Source organism: Pelophylax lessonae (assembly GCF_965119305.1).
Source record: "Pelophylax lessonae genome assembly, chromosome: 2".
Classification (NCBI taxonomy): Eukaryota; Metazoa; Chordata; class Amphibia; order Anura; family Ranidae; genus Pelophylax; species Pelophylax lessonae.
This window is the reverse complement of record NC_138769.1, coordinates 96938882-96956986: the sequence shown is the minus strand read 5'-3', so window position 1 is coordinate 96956986 and position 18105 is coordinate 96938882. Positions and strand designations below refer to the sequence as shown.

Below are 18105 nucleotides of genomic sequence, written 5' to 3'. Positions count from 1 at the left end.
TACTGGAGATGAGGGCAGTGACAGGGCGAAGAGCGGAGATGATTTACGTTCCAGATGAGCTATTTTAATGTAAGCGCCGCAAGTTTTACATTAGACACAGTGCCGTGAGAATTTCATGCCCACCGAGCATGCGCACTTGTCTAATTCTTTAATGTTCAATCATGTATCCGGGGCTCTGAGCATGCGCACTGCTGCGCTGCTCAGCTGTTTCAGCCCGGAAGTGACGAGGGTATGGTTTCTCCACGGGGTATGGTTTTTTAACGTTACACCGGTGTGTTCAGTCGCCCTGCCTCTCTTCTCCCTCCCGGCGTGCCTTGCGCGGGCCGAGCTGCGCCATCTTGTTCCGGCGGTGAGGCAGCGAACCTCCGTCCTTTTTCTCAGTCTCGGCGATACCCGGGCGGACCGGAGCCACCCCCTACCCACCGGAGAGCCTTCCTCCTCCCCTCCATAGAGCGGGACATGCGGGAGCGGAGAGGGCGGCGGTAGCAGCGAGCAAGCAGGACGGACAGTGAGGCGAGGAAGCCTGTGAGACACGCAGTGTGCGGTGACCCCTCCTCCTTATCACCTCGCCCCTCACTCAGCACAGCAGCATGGACGCCGTGAACGCCTTTAATCAGGAGGTGAGGCCCGGGGGGGCGGGAGACTAGGCCGCGGCCTGTGTTTTCATTGCGGCCTGCGGGAGAAGGGGACAGGTCTGAGCCTTACACCGAGGCCTACAGGCCGCAATGGGAGAGGGCACAGGCCACACACATTTGTATAATGCAGAATATCACAACCCTGTGCCTTGGAATGAATGCTGAGACCTCTGCTATAAATGTAAACATTGCAGGGCTCAGTCTGTGTCCTACCTAAAGCCAGTCTATTTGTCTATATTTTCGATAGAGAATGGCAACGTTACAACTGTGTTTGTAACACAAAGGAGTCTGTGACTCCTTCGGGAAGGTTCACGTCACTTTCTGTCCTGGTGACACAACAGGAAGTAAGGGGATATTTTTCTAGTGAGAGGAGAATCCTCTGTTTAGGCCTCGTTTACTCCTGGATGTGCTCTCTGAAGACCAATCTGCATTTGGATCGCTCTTTCAATCAACATTGACACTTTTTTTTTTTTTTTCCCAAAAAGCTTTATTGAACAAAATACACATTAGAAAAGTGTACAACAGTTGGATCATTCCGATCAACATTCTCGGTGATCCAATAAAAACTAAGGTATTAATAAACCGCAATTACATAGTATCAAACATTGACACTTTTTAATCCTTAACCACTGAAGCCCCGGAAGATTTTACCCCCTTCATGATCAGGGGGTATTTTGCGATTTGGCACTGCGTGACTTTAACGGACAATTGCGCGGTCGTGCGACGCTGTACCTAAACGAATTTGACATCTTTCTTCCCCACAAACAGAGCTTTCTTTTGGTGGTATTTGATCACCTGTGCGATTTTTACTTTTTGCGCGATAAACAAAAAAAGAGCGTAAATTTTGCAAAAATAACAATATTTTTCACATTTTTTTTTTATATGAAATCCTCCCCAAAAAAATGTAAAAATCTAAATTTTTTTAACATTTTAGGCCAATTTGTTTTATGCTGCATATTTTTGGTAAAAAAAAATCGCAAAAAGCGTATTTTGATTGGTTTGCGCAAAAGTTATCGCGTTTACTAACAAAGGGAAACATTTTTGTCATTTTCGTTTTTTTTTTTTTTAACGCGTAATGGCGGCGATCTGCGTTTTTTTTTATGGCGGTACTGCGACATTGCGGCGGACAGATCGGACCCTTGACTGACATTTTTGACACTTTTGGGGTTACCAGTGACATTTCTACAGTAATCAGTGCTATATATATGCACTGTTACTGCAAAATGACACTGGCAGGGAAGGGCTTAACTTTATTGGGGAAGGAGGGGTTAAGTGTGTCCCTAGGGGCGTGCTTCTAATTTGTGATTGGATATGGCTACTGGTGTAAGAACATAGATCAATGGTCCTACATAGTAGAACCGTGTGATCACTATTCTTACACAGGGGAGAATGACAGGCGGCTTGTTTACATTAGCCGCCTGCCTTTCTCCACTGATGATCGCAGAGTGACCGGCGGATATCGGGTCCGCTGGTCGCATGGACTTCCTAGGGAACGGGGCGGGCGCTCGTCCGCTATTGGCTCACAAACTAGTGACAGGCAAGTGATGTACCGGTACGTCACTTTGCCTGGCCGGGGCTGACCGCCGCAGTATATGTACTTGCGGCGGTTGGCAACCGGTTAAAGGATAAGTCCTCCCTAACACTAAAATTCCGTCATCTACAGACACCCACGATTTAACACTAACCTATCTAGTCCTGTAAAGAAGAAATCGGTATACTTAACCTTTTTTGAAGCCGATCCGATCCCACGCTGAGCTGTCAGCCAGGACTTTGCTGTGTAGGTGGGTGCAGAGGACGCATCAGACCACGGAAGCTCCATAGTAAGTCTGAGTAATGTAACTCCCCATTCATTTCACAGCCGTGGACGGCCGTGTCCTCTGCTGAGCTTCCGCCGCTGCTGGAGACCGGATCGGCTTCAAAAAAATGTATGTATACTGATTTCTTCTTTACAGGGTTAGTGTTAGATCCTGGATGTCTATAGATGCGGGGAGTTTCGTTTTAGGGTGGACTTACAGTTTAACCGCTTTGGGCCCATGGAACGCAAATATGCGGCCTTGTCTTGAAAGGGTTGTACCGGGGAAATGCCTGCAGTCACCCTGTGCCGTTGTTTAGAGCCGATGGTCGGCTTTCTTGTAATGACAACCAATTCAGGTTAGAAGCTGCTCGGCTGTCATTACAAGGAGCGGGAGGGGACTGCACCGCCACCTTCTCTGGGTCTCCCGTCCCACCGGAAGACCCGAGCGACCAGCCAGAACGTTCGCCGACTGGCCGACGACCCGAACAAAGCAGCATTCGGCTCTGATCAGGTCTCAATGTAAAAACCCGGATGCGATGTCATGACATCACTTCTGGGTACTGCAGCCTTAAAGGTGTTTAAACCGTACGTGATATATTGCTGGGATTGTTAGAGCGAGTGCAATAATTCTAGCACAAGACTTCTAAACCGGTAACTGATAATTTTTTTTTTTTAAAGCGTCGCCTATGGAGATTAAGTACCGTAGTTTGCCACCGTTCCATGAGTGTGCGCAATTTTAATGCATGACATGTTAGGTATCTGTTTACTCAGTGTAACCTCATCTTTCACATTATATAAAATTGAGCTAACTTTACTGTTTTTTTTATTTTTTTTTTTAATGAAAGTGTATTTCTTTCCCGCTGCGCAAATTCCGTTTGACATAAAATATTGCAACAATCGCCATTTTATTCTCTAGGCTCTCTGCTAAAAAAAAAAGTATTTATTTAGTGTGTGTGTATGTGTGTGTGTGTGTGTATATATATATATATATATATATATATATATATATATATATATATATATATATATATATATATATAATATTAGTGTGTGTGTGTTTGGGGATTCTAAGTAATTTTCTATCAAAAAAAAAAAATACTGATTTTAACTTGTAAACAACATATGTCAGATGAAGGCTTAGGCTCCAATGGTTTAAAGAGAAATAATAATTGGATGAATTCAGCATCATTCCAATGCTGCATCTGTCCCCCCCCCCCCCCCCCGGCTCTAACACTGAGAACCGAGCGATCAAACACTGCACTCACTGGAGTGCTGGGCTGTGGAAAGGACGGGAGCAGCCGGCTTAGGCTTTCAGAGGTTGGCTGAGAGGTGGTTCTGGTCCAGGCATGTGGGCGGATCCCGACTCCAGTGTCTTGATCTTGCCCGAACCTGGACCTGCTCTGTGACGTCAGCCGACATCATCCGACAGCGGACTTAAGCCTGCTTTCTGCTGAAAACTGGTCACAGGCGTTCAGAACAAACTCCACAGAAGTACAGCCAAACAAGCCTTGGCTGTACTTCTCCTTTATGCTACTAGTCTTGGTAAATCTGAAAGCAAATCATAGGTACTTGTAAAAAGGTCTTCAGTTACCGCCTAGTTTCCATGGCTAGGCAAATGCTCAGTGGTTCGCTGAGTGCCAGTCTAGGCATGTGGGTGCATCCCGACTCCATGGTCACAAACTTGCCCAAGCCTGGGCTGGCTCTGACATCAGTAGACAGTGGGTGGACACATGAGTGCAAAACGAACTGCACTCCTGTTATCCATAGGAAAAGTACAGCTTAACGAGCTTAGGATTTACTTCCTCTAATTCATTTTTATTATTCAAATTCCCCCATCCATTAATGTCTACATGCTTTATTTTAAAAAAAAATATTTCTGAATCTGGCCATCTTGAATAAGGGGAGATTATTCATGTAGCATTTACTTCCTGAAATCCACTTGCCTTAGATCAGGCAGGTAAGGGGGTGGAGGGCTGAACTGAGAAAAGCCTCCTGGGATGTATGAGCTAATTTGCCTAGCCATAGAAACCAGGAAAGTAACTCAAGAAATGTAAAAAAAGAAAAAAATTAAAACTGTAAATATGATAGGAAAGTGTATCTGTTTACTAGGCTAGCAGCATAAGGATTCAGACAAGTCAATGCTGATTGAGAGAGTGAGGTTCCACTTTAACCCCTTGACATCTAAGGGTCCAAATGCACAATTTTGCACCTTTGACATATGTTAGTAAAACTGTTTATATCGTCACAACTACTTTGTGTATCTAGGTGGATTACACTGCATTTGTATCTGGACAAATTGGGCTTTTTTTTGGTGCTAAATGGTAATGGATAGCTCGAAAAAAATTAGCTGTATTTCTTGCTACTACCATAACCTTCCACCAAAGAACAACCCAAATTAAATTCTCCTGCTCATGGTAATCGAAGTACAGCCCAAAAACAATGGTGTCCATTTTACTTTTATAGCCTACCTAAAATGCACGGACACTGACACAAAAAAAAAAAAATAATGACCTTTGACCCTGACCTTGACCCAAACACTAACCCTGGCACTGACCTAGATCGAACCTTGATCTAGGCATTTTATTATTTTTACACTTTTTTTTTTTTTCCTCTGCATGGAGAGAGGCAGAGATACTAAGTATCCCTCCCCTCCATTCACAGGGAAAGTAAACGGGGGGGGTGCATCGCTGTAACAGCCCATCAGGTGATTTGGGAGTCTTGGGGCTCTCTGTGAGATCCCGGTCTCTGTGCTGGGAGTGTGCCATGCTGCGCGCTCCAAGCACAAAGTGAGATATGCAGCCCTGCGGAAGAAAAGGCCAGTCCAGTGGGGCCGGGTTAAAGTAGAACTATAGGCAAAGCTCTTTAATTTTGGATAGAGTGGGAGGGATATGTTCCATTGTGAAGATTTCCCTTCCATCCCATATCCAAACAGGTAGTGAGGAAATCTCTGCAAGTTAAGGGATTTCTTTGGGGGACCCCCCAAAATCACCAGAATTAGTATCCCCATTGGAACTTTTCTTCTCTTGCCATTCTGGGGGCAACCCAAAATTTGGGATTTTCTTTTACCTGCACCTTTTAAGAGGTTGTAAAGTCACATAACACAATTACTTGTACCATCTCTGTTTTTGCAAGATATAAAGTGCGGTGTGTGTTTCCTTTTAAATTCTAATCCGAAATACCTTTTTTCACAGCTTCTCTGTGCAGTCACATGATCTCTCTCCCTGCTCTGCTGCCTCGAACTAAGAACAGCAGTGGTAGGGGCTGAAATTCTCCAGTGATGTCAGCCAGCAGAGGAAGATCATGTGACTACACAGAGGAGGTGTGCTAAAAGGTATTTAGGATTATAGTTTTAAGAATAATTGACATACTGCAGTGAATATCTTGCTAAAACAGAGAATATACAAGGCATTGTGTTATTTAATGCATTGGTCTAGACAATAGGCAGGAGGAAAAAGGGGGGGATCGGCTCTGCATACACAGACTGGGGCTCAGGGAGAGGAAGAGACACTCAGAACACCGTGGATGAGGTCAGCACACAGGGGGACACAGGAACTGGCAGGATCAACCAGGTATTTTAGATAAAACAAAGGGACAAATGGCAATAAAACAGCACTATGCTACTGATCTTGCTTTAAAGGAACAGGAGCATTTTTTTTTTGGGGGGGGGGGACCGCTTTAACAATAATAATGGTAAGCAGGACAAATAGAGGGGGGGGGGAATCTCCCTAAGTGATTATGCACAGCCGAGCCGCCCTGCCGCGGTAAATCTACGCGGGTCGGTCAGCAAGTGGTTGACAATGTAATAAAAAATGTTCTTTAGCAAGGAACATACATTCCACATTAATAATTATGCTGCTAAAATTGGTGTGCGCTATAAATTGCCTCCAGCATTGCTTCTGTTCTTGCTAGAGGCTGCCATTTTGCTGAAGCCCAGAGCCCCTCAACAGCAGTAAACCAGAACCAAACCCATTGATTTAATGGTTTGAAAAAACATTACATTCTTGGAATGCTGAGATTAACTGTCACATTGTGTCCTCAACCAAACTGTCAAACCATCAAATGGCTGGTGTCATTACTGATCACCTGTTCAGCATCATGGCAGTTGCAGATCAAACAGAAGCAGCTTCATTGGCTGTAAAGGATAGGAGAGTTTACTTCCACTTTTAAACTGCCAGCAGATCAGCCTCTAAAAACTCGGCAGTGCCTAAAAATGGAGAGCAACTGAGCAGGGTAGAATGAGACTGCGTCTTACTGGATTTTAAACAGTATGGGAACTTATTTTTAATGTTTTACATAGCTATGCCCACAAAAGGGGCCAGCCTAAAGTCCTCCAGCAGGACTTAATTTTTTGACTAAAGTTCCACTTTAAGCACATCCTTTTGTTCGCATGTCTGAGCTAAGAGAAGATGGATTCCAGGAAGTAAATGCTGCATGAATCATCTGCCCCTTATTAAAGATGGCCACAACTACAAATGTTAGGGGGTGTTTTGTAAAGTGATTTCACAGCAACATAAAACATAACGACATGGAAGGATGGGCAATTGTGCTTTGAATATTAAAAATGATTGCAGATTTTGGGTTTGTGGAGCTCAGATGTAGTGTACTTTTGCTTTAAAGCAGTATTAAACACAAAAGCAAACTTTAATTATATTGCAGCTTACCGTTTCCTTTTTTATGCATTCTATTTTCACACTGGCTCAGGGCCTAACTTTAGTCCCAGAGATTCTTTGCTGTGCCAAACAGTCCTGTGATACAGATGTTGAGTGCATACAAAAATCTAAAGATCCTATTTAAACATGAATAAATTAACAATTCATATGTGTACAGTCCTATATGGAAGTGTGGCCAGTGCTCATAACAACAAACGGTGAACTGGTGACTCCACTAGTGCTCCCCCCCTCCAGGTCTGCCCTCACAGGGGCTAGAAAGCATCCAGATAATGACCAGTCTCCTTTGTTTAGATGTTGTCTTCCCCTTCTCTCCCAAGTTCTCTCTCTCTCTCTCTCTCTCTCTCTCTCTCTGCTTATGCAGGAGGCTAATGGAGATAGGCAAACCTCATAAGGGGAATTCAAATATATTAATTGGGAAAAAAAATACTTAGATTGCACCTATGTTTTACAAGGTAAAATCAAGTATATAGTATATTGCCTCCAAGATGATATGCGTTCCATGGCCCGGAATCACCAGATTCTCCTCCCTACGCATTTTGTCAGGAGTGGCATGGTATTATTAACCACTGATTTTATCTTGAAGCATTTTAGAGTTTGACTGTATTGAAGCAGTGCAATCACACATTATTAGTTTCGTTTTTGTACAAACTTTGAATTCCATCACTTTCTGTCCAGGGGACAGTGGTCACCAAGACATATAGTGTGTAACTCTCTCCACTGGGACGCAAATGCAATTACAACATGATGGGTCCAGTGTTCAACTCAAAGAAATTGGATGTAGGTATACTATATACATCCAAACAGTGAACCCTTAAGCACATGCTGATGGCCCATTTTGTTCAGCCAGCTCCTGGCTTGAAAGTGATGTGGCGGTTAGCTACATCACTTGTGTTACCTATCACCTGCCCAATGCTACCATTCGAGGTTCATTAAATCCTTGTCATAGCAATAAAGCTAAAATTAAAAAGTTAAAAAAATTCTAATAGTGTGTGTGTGTGTGTGTGTGTGTATGTGTGTATATATATATATATATATATATATATATATATATATATATATATATATATATATATATATATATATATATATATATATATATATATATATATAATATACACAATCTATCTATCTCACAAAACACACCCAGGGTGCGCATGCACATCTAAACCGCTGTATTGCCATGAACATCAGAGTGAGAGATCTAATTCTAGCACAAGCTCCTGGTTAACTAAACTAATGAGCTGTAAAAGCTTTTTAAGCATCACCTGTGGAGATTTTTTGTGTACCATAGTTTTTTGCTATGTCGCAAGCGCACGCATTTTTTAGGACATTACCTGTTTGTTATCTATTTACTCTCTAATTTTATTATTCCCCCTAGTGGACTATTACTTCCCTGTAGTCCGCATGGCGCTGCCATTTTTTTGCCGTGGATGGTTTTCTGTCTTCGGCCATGTTTTGTATAGTCCGGCGGCCATGTTTTTGGTTTCCCTGTGTAGTCGATAGCGGTGGCCATTTTCTTGTAGTGCAGTGACGAGCAATGGGGGGCCTCTAATGTCAGTATTGGCACTTCCTTTTTCTCTTTGATTGCAGTGTGGCAGGCTGTGTGGTGAGTCTGTGGGTGTACAATCCTTCCTCTGCTATATACAGCGCCCCAGGTGCGCTGCTACTTGTAGTGCTCCAAGCGGTGTGCACAGTGTGGCTCCGGTATAACCATGGAGCCCATGGAACACGTATCACCACCTGACCCACTCCTTGAAGCCGTGGGACCCTCTGGGTTTCAGTCTGCCCTGGCCGCGGCCCTGCAATCACTTGTGTCAAAGGTTGATATGGTCCTGCGAAGGCAGCCTAACAAGAAGGTCCCACTGCCTTCATCTATACCGTCTGCCTCTTTTAGAGTCTGAGGTGAATTTGGCCGCCGTGGACACGAGACACTGGGTCTGCGTCCACGCACCCTGAGTGCTCGAACAGCAAGGATGAATCCTCCTCCTCTGCTGCACCTGCGCATGAAAAAGCGTTGGTGGAGGCATTGATTGTGTCAGTGCGGAAAAACGTTAAAGTTGGAGGACCGACCTGATGCTGAGTTGGTGACGCAGATGCAGTTTGACACCCGCAGATCTTCCAAGATGACTAGGTGCTCCCCTTTCCTGCCTATTTTTGACGAGATTGTCACTAGTCAGTGGGGTTCCCAAAAATGCATGGTTGGGATACTTAGAGGTTGTAAACCCACATATTTTTTTTTTTTCTTCACCCTGAAAGAGAAACGCATAATGAGCTAGTATGCATCGCATACTAGCTCATTATGAAATACTTGCCTTAGAACAAGCCCCTGCCGTGCCGCCCGCTTGCCTCTGAGGGGCGACATGTCCAGTCGCCTGTCTTCCGGGATTGTGGCATCTGGCCATCTGATTGGCCGGAGCCGCGGTGATGTCACGCGCGTGGGAGCCGACGGTCACGGCACGGGGCTCTGAAGGAATGGCACGAGCGGCTGTTCCTTCAGAGCGCATGCGCCAGTGACGTCACTGGCTGCATGTAAGGCAAGTATCTCCTAAACAGTACATGTTTAGGAGATATTTACAGTACCTATAGGGTAAGCCTTATCATAGGCTTACCTATAGGTACAACTTGCAGAGGAGGGTTTACTTTTTAAGCGTTTTGCTAGGTCACAGTGATGGCAAACCTTGGCACCCCAGATGTTTTGAAACTACTTTTCCCATGATTCTCATGCACTCTGTAGTGTAACTTAGCCTCATGGGAAATGTAGTCCCAAAACCTCTGGGGTGCCAAGGTTCGCCATCACTGTGCTAGGAGATATCCCTTTTGAGGAGTCTCTCCTGAAGAAAAAATTTGACAGTTCCACCATCGGTGGACTCTCGGGTTTCCAGGCTGTATAAGGCCACGCTTTTACCGATGGAGGATTCTCCATCCTTTAAGGATCCCGTGGACAAGAGAGCTGAGGCTCTGGTCCGTTACCTTTTCACTGTGGCAGGTTCAGTGTTGAGGCTGGTGTTTGCTATCACCTTGGTATCTCAGACCTTAATGGAATGGGCAAGAATTTTACGCCAGGATCTGGCAGGGGATCAACGCCCTTCTCAGCTGGTGGATCAGTTGATCCAGGGGCTACAGTACATCTGTGATGCGGCCCCCTTGGCTGCTAGGGTATACGTGATGGCGGCGATTCTTTGCCGCATAATTTGGTTGAATTACTAGTCGGCTGATCAGGCTTCTAAAAAGGTGCTGACTGATCTACCTTTTGTAGCGGACCGTTTGTTTGGTGCCTTTATGGAAGAGATCATCAAGGGCCTTAAGGGAGGTAAGAGTACTTTACTTCCGCAGGGGGCTAAGGGCAAGGAACCTCGTCCTAAACGTGGTCCTTTTTTCTCGGCTCATAAGCGGCCTTTTCACCTGTCTGGATTGCGGGAAAAGGGCTTGAGATCTTAACTTTGTGGGAGGCTCCAAGCGACCCTGGAATGGTAAGTCAAAAGCGGGCGATACTGGTTCCGCAGACAAGCCTTCTCCAGCCTGAAGGGGTGCCCTCACCCGCATTTGGGGTGGGGGGAGGTCTTTGCTTCTTTCCGGACCCTTGGACCTTGCTCATTCAAGACAAATGGGTCCACAAGTTGGTTCGATTACAAGATCAGGTTCTGATCCTTGCCCCCCTCTTCCCTCCCAACTTACGCCTGTCTCCCGATCGGCTGCAGGGCCTCTACGGGCAGTACAGGACCTGTTCACAAGAAGTCATTGTGCCTGTTCCAGAGTTGGAACGTTTTCAAGGTTTTTATTCAAATCCGTTTACCGTTCCCAGTAAGGAAGGCAAGATTCCGCCCAATCTTGGACTTCAAGGCTCTGAACCACTTTGTGCGAGTTCAGAAATTTCGGATGGAGTCCATACGCACGGTAGTGGCCTTTGTTCATCAGGAGGATTTTTTGGTTTCTATCGATCTCAAGGACGCTTATCTTCATATTCCAATATATGTGGGGCACCAGCGTTTTCTTTGTTTTCCGTGGCGTTACCCTTGGGTCTCTCTTCTGCTCCTCGGGTGTTCACAAAGGTCTTGGCCCTGGTGTTGGCCTTGCTTCCGCAGAAGGGGATTGCGGTACTAAGTTATATGGACGATCTGCTTCTGCGTGCAGTCTTCTTCGGCTCTAGAAATCGACTTGGACGTACTGTACGAACTCTGCAGGAGTTCGGATGGTCATTGAATTTTCAAAAATCAGCTTTGACTCTGTCTACCAAGCTAGACTACTTGGGTCTGGCGCTGGATTTAGCATCTGAAGTTGCAGGATGCGATTTGGCTCCTGTTGTCCAACCGTTGGTCGTCGCTCAGGACTTGCATGCAAGTGCTGGGTCTGATGGTCTCCTTCCCCCACCTTCGAGGCCGTTCCGTTTGCTCAGTTCCATTGCCAGACCTTTGCAGAGAGATTCTGGCCAAATGGAACAAAGATCCATTGTCTTTGGACGATCTGATCATGTTGAGTCGGGGTACGAGAGGGTCTCTGATATGGTGGCTCCGCTCTCCGACGCTTCGCCTCGGAAAATCCTTTCTTCCCCTCTATTTTCAACGGATGCCAGTCTGTTCGGCTGAGGAGGTGTCTTGGGAGTATACTCAGCTCAAGGTGTTTGGACTCGAGAGGAGTCTAGTTTGCTGATTAACATACTGGAGATTCAGGCGATCAGACTTTGATCATCTGCAGGGATGCCCAGTGAGGATGCAATAGGACAATGCTATGGCATATGTCAATCGTCAAGGAGGCACAAGAAGTGCCCTGGCGGCCTGGGAAGTAGCCGCCATATGTTCCGGCCCTCTCTGCTGTGCCCGTTCCAGGGGTAGAGAATTGGCAAGCGGACTATCTCAGTCAGACGTTGGATCAGGGAGAATGGTCTCTCCATCCGGAGGTGTTTCATCAACTGTCTCTGGTGGGGGACTCCGATGTGGACCTGTTGGCCTCCCCTCTCAAGTGGAAGGTGCAGAGGTTCGTGTCAAGGTCTCTGGATCCTCTGGCCAATGCCCTGGTGGCCCCTTGGGGGTCAGTATTGTCTTTTTTATGCTGTTCCTCCAATAAAACTTGTCGAGGCTGCTATGCAGAATCGAGGTAGAAGAGATTCCAGTTATTCTGGTGGCATCAGACTGGCCTTGCCGGTCTTGGTATGCAGGCCTGGTAAGGCTGGTAGGAGACGTCCCTTGGAAACTTCCTCTCAGGGAAGATCTCCTGTCTCTCTGACCCATCTTCCATCCTGCTTTACAGTCACTGGCTTTAACGGCTTGGCTATTGAAAGCCAGGTGCTGAAGGACAGAGGCCGGAGTCGGCGATTCCTACTTCCAGGAAGGTTTATCATTGAGTTTGGAAGGCGTACATTACTTGGTGTGAGTCTCGGGAGGGGGGGGGGGGGGTTCTCCTCCGTTCCTTTCTCTCTCTCACTTTTTGGAGTTTCTACAACTAAGTGTTTTACAATGTTTGGCTCTGGGCACCATCATGGGCCAGTTTTCGGCTTTGGCCATTTTCTTCCAAAGGCCGTTGGCGGCAAAGTCTTTGGTTCACACTTTTCTGCAGGGAGTTCGCCATCTGGCTCCTCCAGTGCGATCCTGGTACCTCCTGTGGGATCTCAATTTGGTACTGTCAGTACTTCAAAAGCCTCCTTTTGAAAATCGTGAACTTCCTTTGCTCACTCTGTCGCAGAAGGTGGCCTTTTTGGTTGCTATTAACTTTGCGCATAGGGTGTCGCAGTTGGCTGCGTTGTCCTGTTGGTCGTCTTACCCGGTGCTTCATAGGGACAAAGTGGTGTTACCACCCTGTCAGGTGTTCCAAGACATTGTGTTGCCGTCCCTATGCCCTAAGCTGAAACATCCTAAAGAAATTGCTCTACATTCCTACATCACCCACTGTGAGACACTGAGTCGCCGATTCACTGGTCCTGGGATTTGAAATTCCTGCGGCTTAACCACTTTAAGACCGGAAGGATTTGCCCCCTTAATAACCAGGTCACTTTTTTAACTTTGAACTGCATAACTTTAACTGACAATTGCACGGTCGTGCAACGCTGTACCCAAAGGAAATTTTACATCTTTTTTTTTCCCCACAAAGAGAGCTTTCTTTTGGTGGGTGGTATTTGATCATCTGTGCGATATTTATAAATTTTTTTTTTTGCGCTATACGCAAAAGAGCGACAATTCTATAAAAAAAAAAATATATATATATATATATATATATATATATATATATATATATATATATATATATATATATATATATTTTTTTTTTTTTTTCACATTCTGCTATAACATTCCCCAAAAAAAAAATCCAAAATTTCTAAACATTTTAGGCTAATTTTGTTTTCTGCTACACACACATTTTTAGTAAAAAAAAAATCGCAATAAGCGTATTTTGATTAGTTTGCGCAAAAGTTATTGCGTCTGCTAACTACGGTAAAGGTTTGTCATTTTTATTGTTTTTTTACTAGTAATGGCGGCGATCTGCGATTTTTTTGCTGGATTGCGGCAGACAGATCGGACCTCCTGACATTTTTGACACTTTTGGGGGTACCAGTGACATTACTGCAGCAATCAGTGCTAAAAATATGCATTGTTACTGTAATAATGACGCTGGTAGGGAAGGGGTTAACATTGTGGATGATCAAGGTGTTAAATGTGAGCCTAGGGAAGTGATTCTAATTTCGAACTGTGGGGGGCCGTGGCTTGTGAAATGACCATAGAGACCTGTGTTCACATATATAATCATTCCAGGGAGAAGATTGGTCAGCTGTGTTTACAACAGCTGACCATTCTTCTCTCTCAGCGGCAACGAACGCAGGGGTCAATCGGAGCCGCCTGCCTGCTGCATCGGCTTCCCCGCTGATGAGCTGGGGAGGGAGCACGCCCGCCCCCTAGCCTCCTTCTCGCAGGAGCGCCTGTCTGCCGCAGTACAACTGAGGTGGGCGGTCGTAAAGCGGTTAATCTCCTATCCATCCCTCTCAGCATGTAGGGATGGGAGGCACTCTTAATTGGTCGGCGCCATCGCATGAACAGCGATGACCAATCAGAACCCACCTAGCTCATCCTGTCAGTGCTGGAGAAGAGAGGAAGCCAGGAGGTTTTCAAATTTCCTGGTCTGGTAATGCAACGTCCTAGTGTCTCACAGCAGGTGAACGTGGGGTGGGGAGGGGGTCCAGTGTAAGTTCACCTTACAGATTTTCTGTGAAGGTGAGCTTACCCTTTAAACTGAGAAAATGTCCCAAGAAAAAATAATGCAATCGTATTAAGCAATTTTTTTTTAACGGGTGTCAAACATTGGGACAGGGCCATGTTTACCGGAGTGTAGAACCCTTTTTTAACGCTTCTGTAAAAATCTGGGAACTGAGGAGACCAGTTGCTGCAGTTCTTGGAGAGGAATGCTGTCCTATTGCCTGATATAGGATTGTAACTGACCAACAGTCCTGGGTTTTCTGTCGTATTTTTCATTTCAAGATGCGCCGGATATTTTCAATTGGTGAATGGTCTGTACTGCAGACAGATTGTCAAGTGTATGGTGAGTTTTAATAACCATGTTAAAGGGTTGTAAACGTACAAAAACCATCAACACTCAAGGGCACAATAAACAAGTGAAAAATCTATAATGTTCATAGGACTAAAAACATCGGGAACAGGTGGATTCCAGATTCTGGCATCTGGTAAATCTGGAAAAGATCCCTTTTTATAGGTATGCAAAGAAACGTGTGTAGCGGCTCCAATAGCCAGGACGGACCCCCCCCCCCCCACCTTTCACCTGTTAACGGCTTCCAGTGTATGCCCAGAGTGAGCATTTGACACTGCTGTTTTTTTCCATCTCAGTGGGACGTTTTGTCTATGCCCCTGCAGCCGATCATCAGTCCTTCCTGACTGCTGTCCTCTATGTATTCTCTGCCCTGGTTATAGGAGCTACTATACAAGTTTTAACATGTAAATGTGCTACACTTTAAAATTGGTAATTTTTTTGGGCTTGTAGCCTGGCACCCTGCCATCTTTCTTTGTATAATGAGTTTTAGATTTCCAGGGACACTTCTGTTTTCATATTGCATCCAAACTGCAGCAAAGGCATCATAGTGCAGCTGTCCCTTGTTTCCTCTAATGCCCCGTACACACGTGCAGATTATCTGAAGACTTTTGTCTTCAGATTTACCTTTTCTATGTAGTGCAAGGGCCTGCCGGATTGCATACAAATTGAAAGTGTTTAGGTTTGACCTCATATGGTTTTGGTAAGTCTACAGACAAAAGTCTTCAGATAATCTGCACGTGTGTACGGGGCATTAGATTGAGAACATAGCAATCACAGGACGGCTGATCACTCGGCTCTATCTGCTTGCAGACCGGCTTTCTGCGATGGAGCCAGCTGTCGATTGGCAGCCAGGTAAATCCCGGTATTGTTTATAGACTCCCTGAGCCTGGTGTTTGGCTCTGCTGATAGCGTGCAATAGCCTGTTGTTTCGGCTGACTCTGGGTCACAGGAAAACAAAAACTTTGGACCATACTACTTTTATTTTGGTTTGCCTGAGGAGCACCTTTGGAATTTTTCAGTCAGAATTGGGTAACCTTTAGAAGTCTGACTGTTGCTATCTTAGTTGCCTGAAATAGTGCACCTAATTCCCCAAGCTACCATGCGTGAATTTGCTATAAAGATTTATACATGTTACTGTTGACTGCCTGTGCTGAAATCAAGGATCTTTGGGACTTAGGCATACTAAATTTCTAACATGGGACTCTGACATTTAGTTGTATGCCTTTTTTAAAATGATCATGTATTCTAGTGAGGAGGCAGGCTCCTTAGTGAAGTGAAAAATACAGACGCGGTATCGATGTCCATGTAGATTGCTGTAAGACTTTGGTTTCATTTTATGCATAGTGTTGGTGCAGATAACCATTACTTATAAATATCAGATGTTCCATTTGTTAAATGAGTATTTCCTTTATCTGACAAAAAACCCCTTTGCATTTTTTGATTTCAGCATGCAGAACCGATCTTGTTCTGTGCTATTCATAGCATTATGTGCAGTGTATCCTGTTTTGGTGGATCCTGTTCATTTTTATTCAACTGGTTAACTTTCTATGCAGGCCTCATTCTAAAGTCCACGCACACGGAGAGCTTTATTTGCTATAGAGTTCATTGGACTTTACCAAGCTTTCTCAATATGAGCAAAGTACAGTAATCTTTAGCGCACACATTTTATGTTGGGTAAACTGACCCGTTGTCGCAAGCTACTGTTTGTGTCATAACCCATTGTTCTTTGTGCTGTTACTGAGAGCCTACATGAAAAGCACCAGTTATTGTAATACGGCAGCTATCAGAACCTGACACGACGAAGTTCATACAGGTTCATGACATTTCCTGTGTATGCTTTTATTTTTTCTCCTTTTCTTCGCTTTAATGACATGTTCAGTTTAAGAAGTGTACACAAACCTATAGATGGGTCAAGGATGTTCAGAAATTTGAGATAAGGTCACAAAACTATTCTAAGGCCTCATGCATACTGAATGTTTTCTAAACTCTCCTAGAAGCCTTCCTCCTGGCAGCAGCGTTTTGGCAAAAAAAGCCTTAGGCTTGTAAAAGTCTCTACGATTTTACTAGCGTTTACAGGTGTCAAGCGTTTGGGCATTAATTTCTTTGGCCAGGATACATTTTTCAGGCCATTGAAATTAATTAGCAATAAACCTGTAATTAGATGTTTTGTCAAGCATTTTTTCTGCCCGAACTCTGCCGCTTCTGGACGCACTGGCAGTAGATTTTTTTTTTTTTTCCTGCCTCAACTTTCCTGCCACTAAACGCTGCTAAAAGCCTGTGTACATGGACACACAGGCTAACATGCAGTGGAGTGTAGAGGTAGGAAATAAAAAATGCCAAACGCCCTAGGGGCTGCTGCAATGAGGTCTTGTACTTGATGCCACAATTTTTTTTATAATGTATAATTTAGTGGTGCACCGAAATTTCGGCAACCAAAATTTTCGGCCGAAAATGGGCTTATTCCATTTTGGCCGAAAATGGGTTAAAGATGCCTAAATTAATGATGGCCGCCGCGGGTAATGTCACTACTACGTCTATGTGTATGAATGAACTAACACACCGGGCGGGCAGGCGGCCGCTAATAGCTGTGACTAAGTGAGCCCTTCACTTCCCTGTCAGGCGGGTATCTCCGCTTACAGGGAAGTAAAGGGCTCACTTAGTCACAGCTATTAGCGGCCGCTCGACTGCCCTGTGTGTTAGTTCATTCATAAACATAGTCGTAGTAGTGACATTACCGGGAGGCGGGCCGCCGGTGAGAGGCGGGATTTTTTAAAGGAAGGACACGGGAGGAGCGGAGAGTTCGCCTGCCTGTCACATGAAGGTGCCCACAAGTAAAGGAGATTTCCATCATTGGGGTGGGGGCGCTGAGGCGAGGTTACCAATGTTATTTGTATTATGCAGCATGAGGGGGTTAATGTATTGCCACTGGTCACTGATGCATTAGTGCAACCAGTATTAGTGTCAGTGCAACCAGTGTTAATTAACACTGACACTGGTTGCACCAATGCAGCACAAAGGGGTTAATTAACTGCCACTGAGGCTTCTGGGAAAAAACAGTGAGCCAGTCATACAAGCAGATGTTTCTGGAGGGGCATTTCCAGGGGTCTCCAAGTAGCCATATTGCATTTTACAGAAAATTACAGCACTGCCGATTGAAAAGGAAAGGTAATTTATTTTAACATTCAATTACAACATGAATTTTTCCCACAAGTTAAGTTACCCTTTAAAGTGATTCTAAAAGTTGCACTTTTTATATTTAAATATTTTTAACAGAGCAATCATGAGTCCCTTACTGGTGGTCTTGGCTCCTCCCCCACCTGTTGATTGCCCACAATAGCAAACCACCTACTATAGGGGCACTCAAGCAGGCTTGGCCTTGAGCTGCGCTCCTGTGAATGAACATTGTCCATTCAGTGTTGCTTGGCCCCACACCCTCTCTCATCTCACTGGCTGTGATTGACAGCAGCAGGAGCCAATG

At 45.0% G+C, this 18105-nt stretch overlaps 1 protein-coding gene across 1 annotated transcript in view; it reads left to right on the top strand.

Annotated features, from left to right (window-relative positions):
• Positions 1-298: 298 nt before the first annotated feature.
• Positions 299-18105, top strand: part of SCAF4 (SR-related CTD associated factor 4) — a gene marked incomplete at its 3' end in the record, with an annotated part of 191281 nt that continues 173474 nt past the window's right edge. Inside the window, exon 1 of the mRNA XM_082246363.1 lies at positions 299-620. Within this exon, the coding sequence (XP_082102489.1) occupies positions 591-620 (30 nt within the window). The 5' untranslated portion in view covers positions 299-590. The remainder of the gene's footprint in view (positions 621-18105) is intronic.